The 19,120-nt window shown below is 49.0% G+C and overlaps 1 protein-coding gene across 5 annotated transcripts in view; it reads left to right on the top strand.

Moving 5' to 3' along the window:
• DHRSX (dehydrogenase/reductase X-linked) overlaps positions 1-19,120 on the top strand; it is a 214,404-nt gene that overhangs the window by 124,838 nt on the left and 70,446 nt on the right. For 2 of the 5 annotated variants that reach the window (XM_072743880.1, XM_072743881.1), the window contains one exon: positions 17,030-17,487. The exons of 2 other annotated variants lie outside the window; for them this stretch is intronic. In XM_072743880.1, coding sequence (XP_072599981.1) covers positions 17,030-17,233 — 204 coding nt within the window. In that variant the 3' untranslated portion in view covers positions 17,234-17,487. Of the gene's footprint in view, positions 1-13,949; positions 14,008-17,029; positions 17,488-19,120 lie in introns of those variants that run through there. One more of the 5 variants, XM_072743882.1, reaches the window with a different exon arrangement.

The following is a 19,120-nucleotide window of genomic DNA, read 5'->3' as shown; positions in this document are numbered from 1 at the left end:
TGCTTTCCCCCGGGCGGAGGCATCTGGGCGTGCTTTGCACACCTGCGTGTGTCTCTAAGGAGCCTCGCCTCTGTGCATCCCTGAGCATCCCTCAGGGAGGATGCAGGCTGCCTCCGTTATACAAACACAAAGTCGCACAGAAGGCCCCTTGCAGGACTCACATGGTCCTCCCCGATGTGCCCCGGGTCCCACGGAGGGTGATGGGAGACCTTTGCCCAAAGATGGGACAGTCCCCGTGTGGGGGAAGCGCGTGAGCTTCTGACATGTGGGGCTGAAGCCAGCAAGTCTCATCCTGCAGAGACCCAGATGGTGCATGAGATGCACCTGCCGCCACGCACACAGCTTGAATCCCGCACGGCGTGCAGTTGTGCACAGCATTTCAAGCCACCCCAAATCCCACCTGTAGGAGCTCCCTGGTGCTGCTGCTTTGTCAGCGGGACTGTCATCCTTCCCAATCCGTGTCCCCGCTCTCCCATCAAGCAATGGAGGTTCTGTGATTATTGGCAGGCACGTCCGCGTCGGTCTGCAGCTTCCTTCATTGCTCCAGTTTAGATTCTTGCTCCTTTCTCCCCCATGGGGCGTCTCGTGTGACAATGACAATGAAAGGAAGCGCGCAGCCGTGGGATCCGGGCACCGCTTCCAGCTCCCAGGGTCCTGGTGAGCACATGGTATTCATTCTTCCGCGGCCGGGTGGTGTCCGTGAGAAAGGAGAAAGGACGAGGTCCAGGGCCATGGAGGGCAGGATGTGAGGCTTCGGGGGCGGTGACCGCGGTGAATTCACCACCCTGGGGCTCTACGTGCACCCCCGTGTTGGGGCCACATGGGAACCCAGATCCCAGTCTATGGAAGTCATCCTGTGACTTGCGGCAGGGGGTCTTGGGGGGGAACACTGGCATCTGGCCTCAGCCTGCTGTCAATCACCCAGCTCCCCTCTGCAGTTCCACGTAAAATCCAAATCCCCTTTTATGGACATGACTTTCTTGAGTGAATTCTTTGAACACGTCCTTAGCCATTTTGTTTTCCCCACGGCGGGGGGGGGGGGGGGGGGTGGCAGGGGGTAGGGCTGCTGGCTCAGAATAAAAAAAGAAAACAAAAAGAAAGAAACTAAAACCCTTTCTATATAATGAGGGATATTTAAGCGTGCGTCTCCTGTGGCACATCTCCCCGCCCCCCAATTCCTCGTCATTTATGGTCTTGAACGGGGTAATTTAAGCCAAAATCGAGTCAAAGGCGTTAAAATTGGTTGTCCGTTCTCTCAAGAGGTCGAGTTTTGCTTTGAGGCGTTGTGAAGACTTCCTACTTTCAGGGCTATTGTCATGTGTGGAAAATCCCCCTGCAGCAGGTGTTTGCAGGGAGTGATGCTGGTCCCTGTGTGTGCAGAAGCCCATCCTTCCTTCTCTGCTGATCCCACTGATCCCAGAGGGGAAGGGCTCTCCTTTTCTAAATACCTGGATGCTCCTGTCTGTTCTGAATTCACCTGTCTGCTCTGGCCATGCCCTCCCCCATGGCTCTGTGTTCTGAGCTTCCTTCTCTCTTTGGCCTAATGATTTTTCTTTCTTTCTTTCTTTCTTTTTAAGATTTTATTTATTTAATCATGAGAGACACAGAGAGAGAGAGAGGCAGAGGCAGAGGCAGAGGGAGAAGCAGGCCCCATGCAGGGAGCCCGATGCGGGACTCGATCCTGGGTCCCCAGCATCATGCCCTGGGCCGAAGGCGACGCTAAACCACTGAGCCACCCGGGCTGCCCCTAATGATGTTTTCAAGATCGACTTTTAGATGATTTGCAGTTTGAAGAAAACAGAGTTGATGATGAGGATGTATCTGCGTATTCACCCAATGTCTCTACATCTGTACATTTAGGCTGTTGCCAGCTTTTTACGATAGAAGAGAACAGAGAGAAATGGGATGGGATAGAATGAAAATGGAAAGAGTAGAATAGGATAGAGTAAGGCTGAATAAAGTAGAGTAGGATTGGATAGGATAGAATAAAACAGGAGAGAGAGGAGAGGAGAGGGGAGGGGAGGGGAGGGGAGGAGAGGAGAGGAGAAAATAGGAGAGGATAGAATAAGAAAGAGTAAGATAGGATAGAACAGAACAGGATAGGATCAAATAAGATAGGATAGAATAAAAAAAGAATACTTACAATAGAGTAGAATAAACCAGAATAGGATAGAATAACAAACAATAAGATAGGGTAGGATAGAACAGAGTAGGATGGGATAGAATGAGAAAGAATAGAGTAGGGTACAGTAGGATAGAATAGAATAAAATAAGGTAGGACAGAATAAGAAACAAAAACAGAATAGAATGCAATAGAATAGGATAGAATAAGGAAGACTAGAATAGAATAAAATGGAATAAGATAGAGTGAAATAAAATAAGGTAGGGTAGACTAAGAAACAGTAACCGAATAGCATGCAGTAGAATAGGTTGGAATAAGATAAGATAAAATAGAATAAGAAAGAGTAGAGTAAGGCAGGATAGGATAGAATAAAGGAAGATAGGATCAAATAGGATAGAATAAGGCAGGGTAAGAGACTAGAATAGAGTCGAATAAGACAACAGAGTAGGATAGGAGAGAAAAGGAGAGAGGAAACCAAGAGCAGCAGAAGAGGATAGAACAAGACAGAATAGAATAGGATAGGACAAGAAGGAGTAAGATGGGATAGAACAGAACAGAATAGAATAAGATAAAATAGAATAATATAGGACAGGATAAGAAAAGAGTAGAATAAGGCAGGATAGGATAGAAGAGAAGAGAAGAGGAATACGATAGAAAAAAACAGGATAGACTAGGATACAGTAGAAGAGAGAGAAGAGGAATAAAATAGAATAACACAAGATAGGATAAGACAGAGAAGAGAAGAGGAATAGGATAGAATAAAACAGGATAGGAAAGGAGAAGAGAAGAAAAGAGACGAATAAGATACAATAAAACAGGATAGGATAGGATAGGATAGGATAGGATAGGATAGGATAGGAGAGAGGAAACAAAGAGCAGCAGAATAGGATAGAACAAGACAGAATAGGATAGGATAGGAGAAGAAGGAGTAAGATGGGATAGAACAGAACAGAATAGAATAAGATAAAATAGAATAATATAGGACAGGATAAGAAAAGAGTAGAATAAGGCAGGATAGGATAGAAGAGAAGAGGAATAGGATAGAATAAAACAGGATAGACTAGGATACAGTAGAAGAGACAGAAGAGGAATAAAATAGAATAACACAAGATAGGATAGGACAGAGAAGAGAAGAGGAATAGGATAGAATAAAACAGGATAGGATAGGATAGGATAGGATAGGATAGGATAGGATAGGATAGGATAGGATAGGATAGGTTAGGAAAGAAGAGAGGAAACAAAGAGCAGCAGAATAGGATAGAACAAGACAGAATAGGATAGGAGAAGAAGGAGTAAGATGGGATAGAACAGAATAGGATAGAATAAGATAGAATAGAATAACATAGGATAGGACAGGAAAGAAGAGAAGAGGATAGGATAGAATAAAACAGGATAGGCTAGGACAGGATAGGAGAGAAGAGAAAAGAGAAGGGAAGAGGAGAGACGAGGAATAGGACACAATAAAACAGGTACGATAGGATAGAGTAAGAAGGAATAAAATAGGATAGAAGAGAGTAAGAGACAATCAGGTAGGATAGACTAGAATAGAGTAGAGAGGAAGAGGACAAAATAAGAGGGAACGAAGTAGAGTAGGCCGGGCCGGGCCGGGCCGGGCTGGGCTAGAGTTAAGGGCAGAGGAGAGGAGAACCAGAACCGAAGGTAATTGTCAGGCATTTCTAACTAATCTGGGGTGGGGTGGGGTGGGGTGGGGTGGGGTGCGGTGGGCGTTGAGACCTCACACGGCGATCGTCTTTGTCAGAGGACAAGTCCTCTTTCCGCTCAGTTGTGTCTTTTTCCAAGCTTGCGACTTTGTGATCTATAATGAAAACACATGTTTGCTCTTTGCCCTGCTCCTGGCCCAGAGCTCCTGAAACCCTTGGAATTTCCGGCGGCTGCGGAGAGCCCGGAGGTCTCTGTTGTCATGTGAATAGGCTGACTTTCGGAAATCCCCTAAGGAGGGGGCTGGTTGCCAGGGGAACCAGCCACGTGATTAGAAGCCTCTGGGCACTTTGTGCCTCACCCCTGACCTCCCGGGAGAGGAGGCGGGGACTGCAGGTTGAATCAGTCCCCGGTGACCAATGATTTAATCCTGCGATAAAGCCTCCCTTTGTAGAAAATGAAAGGTCGGGGTGCAGAGAGCTTCCAGGTTGGTGGGCAGTGCAGGTTTGGGCCGACAGGTGCCCCTGGGGAAGCCATGGAAGCAGCTCCACGCCCGTCCCCACACCTGGCCCCAGGCATCCCTTCACCTTGGCTGTTCCTGAGTTAGAGCCTGTGATAAAAAACCCGTGATCTAGCCAGTGACCTGCTCCCTGGGCTCTGTGAGTCACCCTGGGAGATCAGTGAGACCCCAGGAGGATGTCCTGGGAACCTCCACTCTGTACCTGGGTGGGTCAGAAGCACAGGTGACAACCTGGATTGGTGATGACGTAGCGGGTGACGGGCAGGCTTGTAGGGCTGAGCCCCCTACCCTGTGGGATCTGACGCCACGGCCAGGTAGATAGGCCAGGACTGGGTTGACGTGGGGGGCAGCCCCGCATCTTGGAATTGTGGCCAGAACCCTAATGCTTCTCAAGAGGTGTTTCATTAATTCTCCGTAAATGCCTGTACCTTTCCTGTTGGCGTTTGTTGCTAATTGTTTTATGAAGCTGCGATGTTTGATTCTGCTGTGAATAGGTTTTATTCAAAACACTGCCAACCGTGAATACAACAAAATACATTCGATGGTCAGAAGTCACATTGTCACACCACCTGAGGTGCCCGAGCTGTCCCCCCAAATGCACCTGCAGGAACTAACCCACACGTCCGTAGCATCCACTGTTTTCTTCTTTCTCCTCATGAGTGTCTCACACGTGTGTGTCTCTGAAATTTGACTTTGCGTTCTTTGACCCCAAGGTAAGTAGAATATCTGTGATTTGCTTTCTTTGCTCAGCAGATTAGTTTCCTGGGGGGCACGTGTAACAAATGACCAGAAGCCAAAGGGCTAAAACCACAGACATTCATCTTCTCCCAGCCCTGGAGACCAGATGTCTGAGTCCAGGTAGGGCAGGACCAGTGAGGTCCAGAGGCTCCTGGGAGGGTCCTTCCTGCCTCTTCCAGCGTCTGAGGCCCCAGGCATCCTCAGGCTGGTGGCCTCATCCCTTCCATCTCCACCTCTGTCCTCACGTGGCTCCTCCTCTGTGTCTGTGTCTCCTCTTCTGTCTCTTACAAGGACCCCTGTCATTGCATGTAGGGCTCATCCTCATCCAGGACGAGCTCATCTCAGGTCCTTCACTTACTTATACCTGCAAAGACCCTATTTCCAAATCAGTGTCGATTCACAGATGCCCGGATTTGGATGCAGGCCTATCCTCTGGAGCCCAACCAGGGCAGTGGGAGCTTTATTAGAAAGCCCCTAGAGCCAGCTCTCTCCCATCAGCTGGTGGAAAAACCAGAAACTGGTGGCCAACATCCTTTGTGTCCTATTGATTCAGAAATGTCAAAACTTACGACCATTTTCAGATTAAACAGCAGCAGAAGAAAGAAAAGACATTAGAATGATTTCTCATAAAATAATAAAACATTGTGGGCAGAGGAGAAAAGACCTATCTCTCTCTCCATCGTATCTATCTACCATCTATCTGTCGTCTATGTATCTATCCATGTATCCATCAATCCATGTGTCTGTCATATTTATCTATCTATCCATCCAATCACTTAACCATCCATCTACCTATACCTCTTATCCATCCATCCATCCATCCATCCATCCATCCATCCATCCATCCATCATATCTATCCATCCATCCATCCATCCATCCATCCATCATATCTATCCATCCATCCATCCATCCATCCATCCATCCATCATATCTTCCGTCCATCTACCCATCCAACCATTCATCCATCTGTCTATATCTCTTATCTATCTGTCTATCTATTATCTCAGATCCTTCATTTGATCACATCTGCAAAGACCCTATTTCCAAATAAGGTCCCATTCCCATGTACTAGGGGCTAGGACTTCAACTTGTGTGGGTTTTTTGGGGAGTAGGGGGGACCAATTTAACCCATAGTTCTCCATACTCATTGTTTAAAATCAATCCCTATGGACGCCTGGAGAAGTAGATTATTCGATCCTGCCCCGGTGGCACCCATGCACATGTATGTACAACATGATTTCGACCTGTCCTCCAGATCAGAGACATTTGGGGTGTTTCTAGTTCTTTGGGGTTTCCAGAAATGTTGCCTTGAGGGATCAATCATACATCTCCACATCTGCTTCTATCCCCATTGCTCTAGGGAACATGGCGGGCTCTGGCATGAGAAGGTTGTAGAAGGTTCTCTCGTCCACGTTTTCCAGAGCATGCCATGGGGCTCTCAAGGGCAGTTTTACCAAAACATGCTGCAAGTACTGAGAATGCCTCTGGCCTTACGTCTTTATGGATTCTAATTCTGACGTCCTCTTGTTCATACACTTCTGGTCTATTTAATTAAACTAACTGAATTTCGATTTAATTTTCAAGCCGTATTGGATTTTTAATGTGCAAATATCATAACCCTCCTCTTCTTTCTAATATGTGTGCTTCTCTTGAAGATGTTCTTACCTACTCGAAAGGCAACTAAATAGTAGGTGGTGTAGGCAACTCATATCTTATTTGCCATTTTGATGGTGAATCGTGTAATGATTCTTTTTTATATATATATATTGTCATTTGCATATTGTACTTTTTAAAAAAATTTATTCATGAGAGACATGGAGAGAGAAAGAGGCAGAGACACAGGCAGAGGGAGAAGCAGGCTCCATGCAGGGAGCCCGACATGGGACTCGATCCCAGAATTCTAGGATCACACCCCGGGCTGAAGGCAGGCGCTAAACCACTGAGCCACCCAGGGGTCCCACGTACTGTACTTTCTTATGTACTATGCTGAATATCATTCCCATTTTACATTTCCTTTGAATGAAATATGAATGTTGAATTTTACCCAAAACAAAATAGTTCGCTACATACAAAATTTTGGTATTTGTGGCCCACGGGCTGGCCACATGGTTTGTCGATAAAGATTTATTGGCACACGTGCTCATTCATTCACACGTTGCCCGTGTTATAAAGGCCTTGAGATCAGATGGCGAGAAATATTTACTGTTCAGCCATTTATAGAAAGCATCTGCTGAGTTGGATCTACAGAAATGATTACGTTTTTGTTTGCTTTAACTCCCTTATTGGATAATGTGGATCCATATCTTACTCTAGAATGGGTGGTCCTCAATTTCTAGAATGAGTCTTGCTGTAATGCAGCACTGTTGTCCAGTACACAAGAGGATCCCATTGCCCAGCCACTTCTTTGAGGACTTCTGGATTAATGTTTACCCCAACGCTGTAGATCCCATTCTGTGCTATCTTTATCAAGCTGAGATACTAAAGTCTTGATGATTTGTTTAAGGAAAAAAAAAAAGCCATAGGGGCATCTGGGTGGCTCAGTGGTTGAGCATCTGCCAAACTCTCTGGGTTTGGGAATTTTCAGAAAGATAATTCTAGCTTGGGTTTCAAATTTTTGTCTAATGCATACTTCTTTCTTGGGGACTCCTCCCTCTTTCCATGTCAGTGTTGACAGCTTCGTCCCTTCGATAATGGTCTGTTTCTTCAAGTTTGGGAACTAATGAGGATGGTTCCCAAGCCTTTTCACGGGGTCTGCCTCCCACACCCTCTCTCGGTTCCCTCCGAGCACTGCTCATGAGGTCAGCCAAGACCTGGAGCTCCCTTTAGGGCTTCATCACCTCCCTTCCTTTCCAATTTGCCTTCCTACCAACTCATCATTTGGTGTCTACTTCCTCAAGCAAAGAGATTTCAAAAGAGTTTCTTTGGCCAGGAAAGCGTCTACACCCGCCTCGTTCTGGCCCCAGCCCTGAGCGCCTGGGCCTGTGTCCTGCAGCACCTGCCCGCTTGGATTAAAAATGACCTCAGGCCGGCCGTTGTGTGCGTGGTGCCGCCGCTGTACAGAAGAGAGAAGAATATGGAAGCTGTAGACCCAAGTCATAGGAAGAATATTCATTATGATGGAAATGAAGTGAAAATGGGATCAGGAAACAGCACAGAGTCTGTAGCTCAGCACGGGGTTGGGGCCAATGCATTGGGGCATCATCCCTATCTGCTTGCCTTCCTGCCTCGGGTTCAGTGGGTGCCCCATAAAAGCGTGATTCTCAGTGCCGTGTGCGTCGGGACCCCTGTACGGGGCTCACGTCAAACAACAGCAGGCCTCCTTGGGATCACTTTATACACGGGGCTCCGATTAAAAAGGATCAAATGGACAGTGTAGCATGTGCTCACCTCACATATGTGACCAGTGCTGGTTGGTTCTCTTTAATATACATTTGGGGTCATTTGATTGCTTTTTGATGGATGTGTCAGGAGGATGGTGCGTTTAATTAATCAAGTCAAGGACACACGTCCGGCCATCCTTCTTCCCACCTGTGCATCATCAGCTCCTCCCCATCGTTCATCAGCATTCAAGCACACGCTGAATTAACACAACCTTCAGTTGACCTTCTCTCGTGCCGTAGGCACCTACCACTATTACTCTTCCATCCTGGGGTGTAGGAGATGCCAGATGACCCAGGGGAGCCCAGTGTCATCACACGGGTCCTCATAAGACAGAGGAGGGAGAGTCAGTCGGACAATGACAGGGGACAAGGAGACAGACCCTCACCTGGAGCGTCCAGGGGGAACACAGCCCCTGCCACCCCCCGGGTTTTACCCATTGACCTTCACTGTAGACTTCTGACTTCGTGGAATTTTAATGTGCTAATTCTGGGTTGTATGAAGCCACGAAGCTTATGATAATTCACTAAGAGTAGCCAACGGACGGGATCTCTGGATGTCTCAGCGGTTTAAGGCCTGTCTTCGGCCCAGGATGTGGTCCTGGGGTCCCGGGATCGAGTCCCACGTCAGGCTCCCTGCAGGGAGCCTGCTTCTCCCTCTGCCTGTGTCTCTACCTCTCTTTCTCTCTGTGTCTCTCATGAATAAATAAATAAAATCTTAAAAAAAAAAAAAAAAAAGAGTAGCCAAGGGAAACTCATACTCGCTGTCCTTGGATCCCAGCTATCAAGACTGTTCTCTTGTGTCTTTGCCCAATGTGTTGGCTTCAGCTCCTTTGTCTGTAAAGCAGGTGGAAAAAGAGCTACCCCACAGGGGTATCGTGAAGATGACATCAAATCAGGATGCGTGGAGCGGGGAGTCAGTGCATGATGTTCATTTGGACAGGTGACCTCTCATGCATCCCTCCAGGTGCAGAGTGATCAAGAATGATCACTGGGGAGTCAGGTGGGCACTTCCCATCATTGCTCCCAGAGCTATGGGGACTCCACTAGTTATCACTCACTTTGAGCATTTCATGATTGATGAAAGGACGAATATGGTGGCAGTGGTCTGTCCTAGTGTCGGGTGCAGGAGGAGAAGGCTTCCTGGGGATGGAGCCTTTGAAGGTGGATTGAAGGTTAAGCAAGGGTCCATGAGCAATGCTGCAACCATATGTCAGAGAGAAAGTAGTTCAAGATGGCGGGTGGTCAAAGTGACACCACGTCAACTGTGTCCCCCATCTGAACCTAAGACTTAGAAAGGATCTGAGCTACCCATGTCTCAGTTCTCCGAAGAGCCACATCTCAGGTGTGCCAGGAGACAAGTCTATCATCTGTTACAAGCAGTGGCCACCTTAGGATTTCAGGGCAGGCGCCAGTTGAGAAATGTCTGTGACGAGGTAACAGGGTCAGACCCATCCAGCCTACAGAGCATCTGATGGACTGCAGGACACGGGGGCATCTGAGGGCTCTGCTTATAGACCATTGCAGGGGTGCAGGTGGTCCTGGCTGCAGTGGAGAGGGAGAGAAATCATTTTGAACACTAGTTCCAGAGATAAAATCAAGACATCTTGGCTGGTCGATTCTGAGATGTGAATCAGGATAATATGGGGTTTCCGACTCAGGAAAGTGAAGGTAATGGTGGTGCCTGTCAAGACGACGGGGTGATTGGAAACGTCCAAGGAGGGATTAAGGGATGCTCGACCTTGAGTCTCTACTTCCAGGTACCAACTGGGCTGCCGTGAATGCCTGTGGCTCAGAAGACAGCAGAATTGGGTTTTCATTTCAAACATGAAGACACGGAAGGAGAAGAAAAAGGAATCCATAGGCATGGGGGGATGGGCCCAGAGGGAGGCCGATTGAGGACCGAGATGCAGAGGGTTGGGGTCTCCGGAAGAACCGAGATCTGGCCACCCCTTCCCTCTCCTTCCCATCCTCTGCGATGCCCCTCGCTTTGGTAATTTGTTAATTCCGGATAATAATATCTCATAAGACTGTTGTGAAAATTGCCAACATAATATATGTGAAAGCATTTCCAAAACTGTAAAGCGCTCTGTAATTATGTAATTATAAGGCATTCATGTTTCCCTCCAGCCGTACATCGCTTGCAGCTCTATTTAGCACGCTTTAAGTTCCATCCTGCATTTATTCTACTTACTGGGCTTCTTTTTTATTATTATTATTTTTTTTCACGCACTTGTGCCCAACCATCGACCCGTAGCCGCTGCCTGTTGTCAACTCCAAGGTTGCCGGGGTTGTTTCCAAAATTGCCTTTCTTTGCCCCGAGAGCCAACAAAACACTGGTGAGCATTTAATAAGCATTTGCTGTGCTGAATCGAATTGAAACGGGGGTGCAGAGCTTCCAGCTCCAGCCGCGGCTTCACGCAGAGAAAACCTTTAACTATAAATACGCGGAGCCCTCTCCCCTGGTCTCCCCGCGGGCACCTGGTTCCTTAGTGATCCCCCTGCCTCTGATAAAAGTAACACGTTCCCCTCTTGGGTTTGGTTTTACATTTTAGACATCTTACAAGTCTTTAAGGATGATATATATGTATTTTTCTTTACAAGCTGTAGATAAGACGGGATATGTTATTTGTGCCGGAGGAAGCGTTGTTTCAGGACCTTCTTATCTATTCAGACACCGGCTGATTTTCCCCCTACCCAGCGCCCAGGAAACATACTTCGTCATCCCGGGAACGAGCTGGAAGACAGCTCATCTCAACTACAACTGCACACGGGCAGATAATCACATTTTGCCGGGGGGCTCCGATAGATCTGCAGGTGCACCGTTGGATGCTGGTCATCCGTCCTTGGCTTTCCTTGAGGCCGGAGAGAGAGAGAGAACAGAGTTGATTTGGGTCATTCTGCATGTCTCTCTTAATTAGGGACTTTGTAATTTGCCTCCGTCATGCTCGTCATCATGGGCCTGAATGCCCAGACATTTTGAACACAGCCGAGTACCGGATCCCAGGTACTTTCCTAGAGGAGACAATCCTTACAGATGAATTAAACAAAACAAGACAAAAGCAAACATGATTCCATGCTCGGCTTAGAAAACTCTAGAAGGGGAGCGTGGCTATAGAAACAGGCACAGAACGTCCATTTTCGTGTTGGAGGAGAGCAGCTTTGAATGCCGTCAGCTCCGTGACAGACTAAGCTAGACGTTCTCCTTCGTTGACCCGCTCTGCTTGGCAATCATTAGCGTGTTGCAGTTTCGTGACCCCAGAGCTCTCAGCAGATCATGGGCTCCGCTGAGCTCCTCTAGGACATGAGGTTCCATCACCGCATGACCCAAGCAGTGATCCCGGGGAAGAAGAACGGATGAATAACCCTCTTTGCTGGAGACGAGCATCCCCACGCTTGAGCTTATTAGTCATGAAATATCATGTCCGTGTTCACCGTGCAGGGACGGATTGTAGGGGTCACAGGAGAGGAAGCCTTTTGATCTTGCCTTTTTGCCAACGTGAAGCGTTGAGTTAGCAACAGTGAATCACCGTTGCCCAAGATCTTCAAGAGCGGCAGGGCTGGACCTGTTAGCAGTCAACCCAGCTGGTTTTCCTTGTCTGTGTGTGTGTGTGTGTGTGTGTGGTGGCGGCTTCCTGGGACATCCAGCCTGTGACCCGGTGCCCAGCCAGTGGTGGATCATGGTGCCATGAGCCACAGGTGCCACAGGTGCAAGACGTCAGGTAGTAAGAACACGAAACAGAGACAAAGAGGAAAAATGAAGAGAGGGAGCACAGGAAAAGCGAGTATGCAGCTCAGGTGTCTCTCACGCTCCCACTGAAGCTGGTCTCACCTCCACTACGACTGTGGTGTGCAGGGTTCTAGCTCAAAGAGATTCAGGGAAAAACGGGTGGTTGTTTCCTCCTTGTGGCTTTTTCATAACCTGCAATGTGGCCTCATTCAAAAATAGAGCTTGGTGTCGGCTCATGGACTCGTCAGCTTGGGCGGCGTGAACAGAATCCCACAGACGGGGGAGGTTTGAACAACAGGTACTTGTTCCTCATAGTCTGGAGGCTGGAAATCTGAGATGCAGGCGTGGCCAATGTTGGTTTCTCCTGCGACGTCTCTGCTGGACGTGCATGGCCATGTCCCTGTGTCCTCACGTGATGGACAGACGGAGAGCTCTGGGGTGTCCCCTCCTTATTAGGGCACCAATCCCATCATGGGGACAGGCGCTGCTGCTGACATGACCTCATGTAACCCTAATTACTGCCCAGAGGCTCCACCTGGTAATATCATCCATTCAGGGTTAGGGCTTCCACATATGAACTGAGGGGTGGGGGGTGCACACTCGGTGAGAACAGGACACGTGCATTCACTGGAGATGTATGTTCGAAGTATCTCCTGCTCAATCAGAGCATGTCCCTGCCATGACTCAATGCGGCCCATGACTAGAGGCATAAGCACCTGTTTCCTGGAAAAGCCATGTGCACACAGCTCCTTCCTGGGACGGGCACAGAGCCACCTCGGCCAGCTGTCACTGTAGCCCCCAGTTGGGGAGGAGGAACCACATGGACGTCGTATGAGTCTGCCTGGGGCTGCCGAGGCAGACGAGGTGGCTTCAACATTAGACATTCATCGTCTCTCCGTCTTGGGAGCTGGGAGTCTGAGATCCAGACCGGGCTGAGGCCTCCTGACGTGGAGACCCTGTGTTCTCCCCGTGTCGTCATGTGGTCGTCCCTCTGGGCGTGTCTGTGTCCTCATCTCTTCTTACAGGAACACAAGCCCTATGGGATCAGGATGCACACTAACAACCTCATGGTACCTTAATGCCTTCTTTAAAGACCCGACCTCCAAATACAGCCCCATCTGAGGTCCTGGGGGTGAGGGCTTCACCATATGTATTTGGGGTCGGGAGGGAACACAGGCTTTCTGGTGGATGTTCAGCCTTCCTGCTTCGCCGACACAGAAGCAGGAGCTGTGCCCCATGGACACTCTGCCTTCTGCTTAAGCAGGTGTGGTGGCTCTCTCTCTCTCTGCACGAGATGTTTCCTGCTGCAAGAGCTCATTTGGGCTCACAAGTCTTCCCAAACCCACTGTCCCATCTGCATTTCCCAGCCCCTTTCTGAGTGTTTTCTAGGAGAAACCAGCACACGCTATGGGCAACCACGTTGGCTAGGGAAGTGGCAGCCCTGGGTTCCAATTCCGGCATCTCCACCTACCAGCTGTGTGCCGTGGGGAAGGCACTAGTCTTCTTTGGGCTCTGGGTCCTCACCTGTGAAATGCGTATTAGTCCTTGGCACAATGCCCAGCACACAGTATGGCCACCCCTGTCGTGTTTACCGTTCGCAGTTGGGTTTATATGGGTCACTTGTGAGGTGCCATTTGTTTCCCCTGATACTCGTGTGGAAAAGTATTGCTACAATATCCGTTTTCCCGGAGAGGATACAGGCTTAAGAGGGATGGTGGTTCGGTGAAGGTCTCGCAGTTAACAGGTGGAGGCAGAATTTGAACCCAGGTCCTAAGATTCTTGGGTGTTTCCTCCTCCTCCAGATGATGCAGATGCAGATCAGTTCCCAAAGGTTAAAGTCCTGTGTGTGAGAGCTTGTGGGTGAGCACATGTGTGTGCACGTGGGCTACTGTCCATGCATGTGGGTGAATATGCATGTGGGTGCATGTGAGCATGTGTGTGTGCATGTGGGCGAACAGTGTGCATGTGTGTGGGTGAACATGTATGTGTGCGTGTGGGGGGGTATGTGAGCATGTATGGGTGTATATGGGTGAGCGTGTGGGTGCATGTGAGCATTGCGTGTGCAAATGTGTTTGACTATGAGCGCTTGTGGGTGAGCACGTGTGTGCATGTGGGCTCATGTGTATGTATATGGATAATATGTGTGCACATGTGAGCATGTGACTGTGCATGTGGGTGCATATATGTGTGGGTGAGTACACGTGTGCATCTTGGTGAGCATGCATGTGTGCACGGGAGCATGTGAGTGTGCATGAGCACATATGGGTGTCTATGAGTGAGTGTGTGGGTGCATGTAAGCATGTGTGTGCACACGTCTCTACACACATATGTACATCTCAACATTTATCATGACACCCTCCCTTTTACACGGGCTCGACCTATAATGGCTCTGATGGGTGATGATTAGCATGTGATATGAGATGTAATGAGAAATAAATGAATAAAACCATCTATTTCATGAGCTGTCAAAACATTTAGGAATTAAAGAATACAAATGAAATCTCATTTCCGTCTTCATTATAAGCCCAGGGCTTTGAAATGTTCTACAAACGATCATCGGTTGCTTTTTTAAACCTCGCATCTATCATGTACTTAAGCACATGATAGTTGTTGGTAAGTGGATGTGATTAATTCTCCGCAAGATGCCTTATAGCCAAAAAACAACTCTTTTTTTCTGCCCCTTTGTATGTTAGCAGAGCTGGCTGCCCAGGGCCAGCTACGGTGATTGTGTGTATGTGTGCAGGTGAGTGTGTGTGTAAATGTATGTGTGGCTATGTGAATGTATGTGTATACACATGAGTGCATGTGCGTGTGCATAAGCATGTGTGTGTCCCCGTGAGCATATGCATGCACATGAGTGTGTGTGCATGTGAATATGTGTGCGTGAGTATGTATGTGTATATGTGAATGTATGTATGTAGACATGGGTATATGTGTGTGCATGTGAGTACGTGTGTCCACATGAACATATGCGCACACATGAGTGTGTGTGCATGTGAATATGTGTGTGCGTGAGTATGTGGTATGTGAATGTATGTATGTAGACATGGATATATGTGTGTGCATGAGAGTACATGTGTGTCCACGTGAGCATATGCATGCACATGAATATGTGTGTGTGCATGTGAATATGTGTGTGCATGAGTCTGTATGTGTATATGAATATATGTGTGTAGACATGAGTATATGTGTGTGCATGTGAGTATGTGTGTGTCCACGTGAGCATATGCATGCACATGAGTATGTGTGTGCATGTGAATATGTGTGTGCATGAGTATGTATGTATGTGAATGTATGTATGTAGACATGGGTATATGTGTGTGCATGTGAGTGTGTGTCCACGTGAGCAAATGCGTGCACATGAGTATGTGTGCATGTGAATATCTGTGTGCATGAGTATGTGTGTGTATATGTGAATGTATGTATGTAGACATGGGTATATGCGTGTGCATGTGAGTACATGTGTGTCCACATGAACACATGTACACATGAGTATGTGTGTGCATGTGAATATCTGTGTGCATGAGTATGTATGTATATATGTGTGTGAATGTATGAATGCACATATGGATACATGTGTGTGCATGTGAGTGTCAAGGGAGCACATTTACATGTGAATACATGTGTGCATTTGAGCTTATGTGTATGCACGTGAATGTGTGTGCATGTGTGGATGTGTTTGTGTGCATATGAGTATGTGTGCATGGGAAGGTACATGTGAGTTTATGTGTCTGCAAGGGAGTATATGTGTGTGCATGTGAGCACAGATACATGTGAATATATGTGTGCATGTGAGTGTGTGTGTGCATGGGAATGCCAACCCCCCACGCAGTTGAAAATCCCAGTATCCCCTCTGACTCCCCGAAGCTGAACTACTGAAGCCCTCGGTTGCCGGGAAGCCTTACCGATGCCACACGCCGCAGGTGAACCCGTATGTTGTCCGTTGTGTGTACTATGTGCTGTATTCTCACAATAGAGAAAGAAAACGCAGCTAAGAAAATCCTAAGGAAAACACATGTATGAAACTGTGTTACATTTATTGAAAAAATCCGCATCTGAGTGGACCCACACGGTTCAAACCTGTGTTGTTCGGGGGTCAGCTGTTTAGACTTACAGAGGCACATGGGAAGCTCCAGAGTGGAGGGTGGGTTGAGCAGATCTTCACAAGCTTATTAAACAAAATAAGCTCCTGAAAACGTCTTTATCCTGACAAGAAGCGAGGGGGACACCGTTGGTTCTGGATCTGGAACCACAGTGCTGCACGGAGGCGCCTTGGTTCCCACCACTCGCAGTCTCTTGAGCTCCTCCTGGCTCGCCGACACCCCCTGACCACGCCAACACCCACTGACCACGCCGACTCCCACCTCTCACATGTGTCATCTGTGTTTCCAGCTTCTGCTTGAACTTTGCTTTCCCCCTAAGCAGTGACCATAGCCCGCGAACGCGTCCGTCCCCATGGGAAGCTCACCGTGCTGCATGGACACCGAGAGCCTTTCTGCATGGTGGCCATGAGCCACCCAGTTGCTAACTAGTGTTGCTAAAACAGAGGCTCTGCATTCATCCGCTTTGAGCCAATAAGACGCATTTGGGGTTCATCGGGAGCTGGAGAACTTGACGATGCGCGTCTGGGATTTTAATATGCATCTGCCTGTGGAAATGGACCAACCCATCTTGGAAGTGCAACCTGGCATGTGTCGAACCTGAAGCCAGGAGCTGCAGGGCTCTGACCCCGCTAGGTTGCGCTCGTGGCTTTCTGCTTGAGCTTCCCGACCCAGGTGACGAGCGTGCTGTCCCACCCAATGGCACCTGTGGGGGTCCTGAGAATCCCATGCGCTCTGCTCTAAAAGCTGACACGGCCTGGCCTTCTTCCTTCTCCCCACAGACCCCAGATGAGGGAGCCTGGACGTCGGTCTATGCAGCGGTCACCCCGGACCTGGAGGGACTTGGCGGCCGCTACCTGTACAACGAGAAAGAGACCAAGTCTCTCGCGGTCACGTATGACCTAGATCTTCAAACAGAGCTGTGGGCCAGAAGTTGCCAGATGACTGGCATCACTGATGTGACCCAGGACACCTTCTCGGGGTAGCTGCTGCATTGGGGAAGACCTTGCCTTCTGTCTACCAAGCACAGGTCTGTGACAGATCCCCATGTCTGCATTGTTCATAGCCGTCCGCCTTCACAGCTATGTCCCCAGAGGTCTCCTGTCTGCTGTCCTATGTTTGCAGGAAATCAAGGGCCAAAAGAAACATTGAATGTAATCCCCAAGTAGGTGATTCTGAGCCGTAATCGTGTGCCAAATTGCTACAAGTGCCATGAACAATTAAATGCTGCCTAACCCAACTGTGCGGTCTTCCTTGTGTAGCATAAGGCAGGGAGGAGATCTGGGGAGGCACGTTCCAGGTGAGATAGGCATTTTAGGGGAGCACCGATCGTTGGGGCTGTAGGGGGTCCCCTGCATCCTTGTTCTTCCACTCACACAGACCTGGACACCTGCTCTGACTCATGGGCCCCCGAAACTCTACAACCTGAGACTGACCTGGTCCCCGGTGCTTCCTGTAGCCCTCAGAGCTGCTGTCATGAGCTCAAGCCCATGAGTCATGTGTATATAACCAGAAGTGTCAAGGATTCTGTACAGCAGGTGGGAGGACAAGGTCCAGGACAGTATTCCCTGTATGGTTCCCTAGGACAGGAGGAGAGGGGTCTTAGTGGCACTCCCCATGAGGTTCTGTAGGAGAGGGGGGAGTGGAAGGGTCTACACAGCACTCCCCATGAGGTTCTGTAGGAGAGGGGGGAGTGGAAGGGTCTACACAGCACTCCCCATGGGGTTCTGTAGGACAAGGAGGAGGAGGGGGGTCTACATAGCACTCCCCATGGGGTTCTGTAGGACAGGGAGGAGGAGAGGGGTCTAGACTGCACTCCCCATGGGGTTCTGTAGGACAGGGAGGAGGAGAGGGGACTGCACAGCACTCCCCGTGGGGTTCTATAGGACAGGGAGGAGGAGAGAGGTCTACATACCACTTCCCATGGGGTTCTGTAGGACAGGGAGGAGGAGAGGGGTCTACACCCCACTCCCTGTGGGGTTCTGTAGGACAGAGAGGAGGACAGGGGACTACACAGCACTCTATGGGGTTCTGTAAGACAGGGAAGAGGAGAGGGGACTACACAGCACTCCTCATAGGGTTCTGTAGGACAGGGAGGAGGAGAGGGGTCTACACAGCACTCCCCATGGGGTTCTGTAGGACAGGGAGGAGGAGAGGGGTCTACACAGCACTCTATGGGGTTCTGTAGGAGAGGGGGGAGGAGAGGAGACTACACAGCACTCCCCATGGGGTTCTGTGGGAGAGGGAGGGGGAAAGGGGTCTGTAATCACTCAGCACAATGTCTTGTGGGACGAGGCACAGCGCTCTTTGCCGTGGAATCAAGATCTTAGGATGAGGAGAGCGTCCTAGCTCATCAGGGGATGCTCAGTGCACTCACCACATTCCCATATAAAAAATGCACAGATGGAGATTTGATTACAAAATAAGAAGAAGTCATATGACCATCGAGGAGACAAGGATGGGAGGGTCGTGGCCACCAGCCCAGGGACACCCAGGAGGCAGGAAGGACCCTCCCCGGAAGGTCCCTCCTCTGGAGGGAGCACGGCCCTGCCCCCCCTTGATGTCAGACTTCCAGCCTCCAGAGCTGCAGGAGGATGAATGAATGCCTGTGGTTTTTGAGCCTCCAGCAAATTGATAGGAATTTTGTTTCAGGAAACTCACAGTTCCCTGTGGTTCTGAAGATCTCCCACAGTTTACTGGACACCATCCTGGACCTCAGGGCTCTCACCCTTATTCACCCACCAGTCAGGCAAGGAAGCCTCAGTCCTCCCTCTGGGGGAGGATGTTCCCAAATGCCAACACGTACACGCGGGCTGATTTCAGATGCAATGGACAGGGCAGTGTGGGTCTGCTGCTTAAGTACCTTCTGAATT

Source organism: Vulpes vulpes, chromosome X (genome assembly GCF_048418805.1).
Source record: "Vulpes vulpes isolate BD-2025 chromosome X, VulVul3, whole genome shotgun sequence".
NCBI lineage: Eukaryota > Metazoa > Chordata > Mammalia > Carnivora > Canidae > Vulpes > Vulpes vulpes.
The sequence above is the reverse complement of the archived record's forward strand: the minus strand, read 5'-3'. Positions and strand labels throughout refer to the sequence as shown.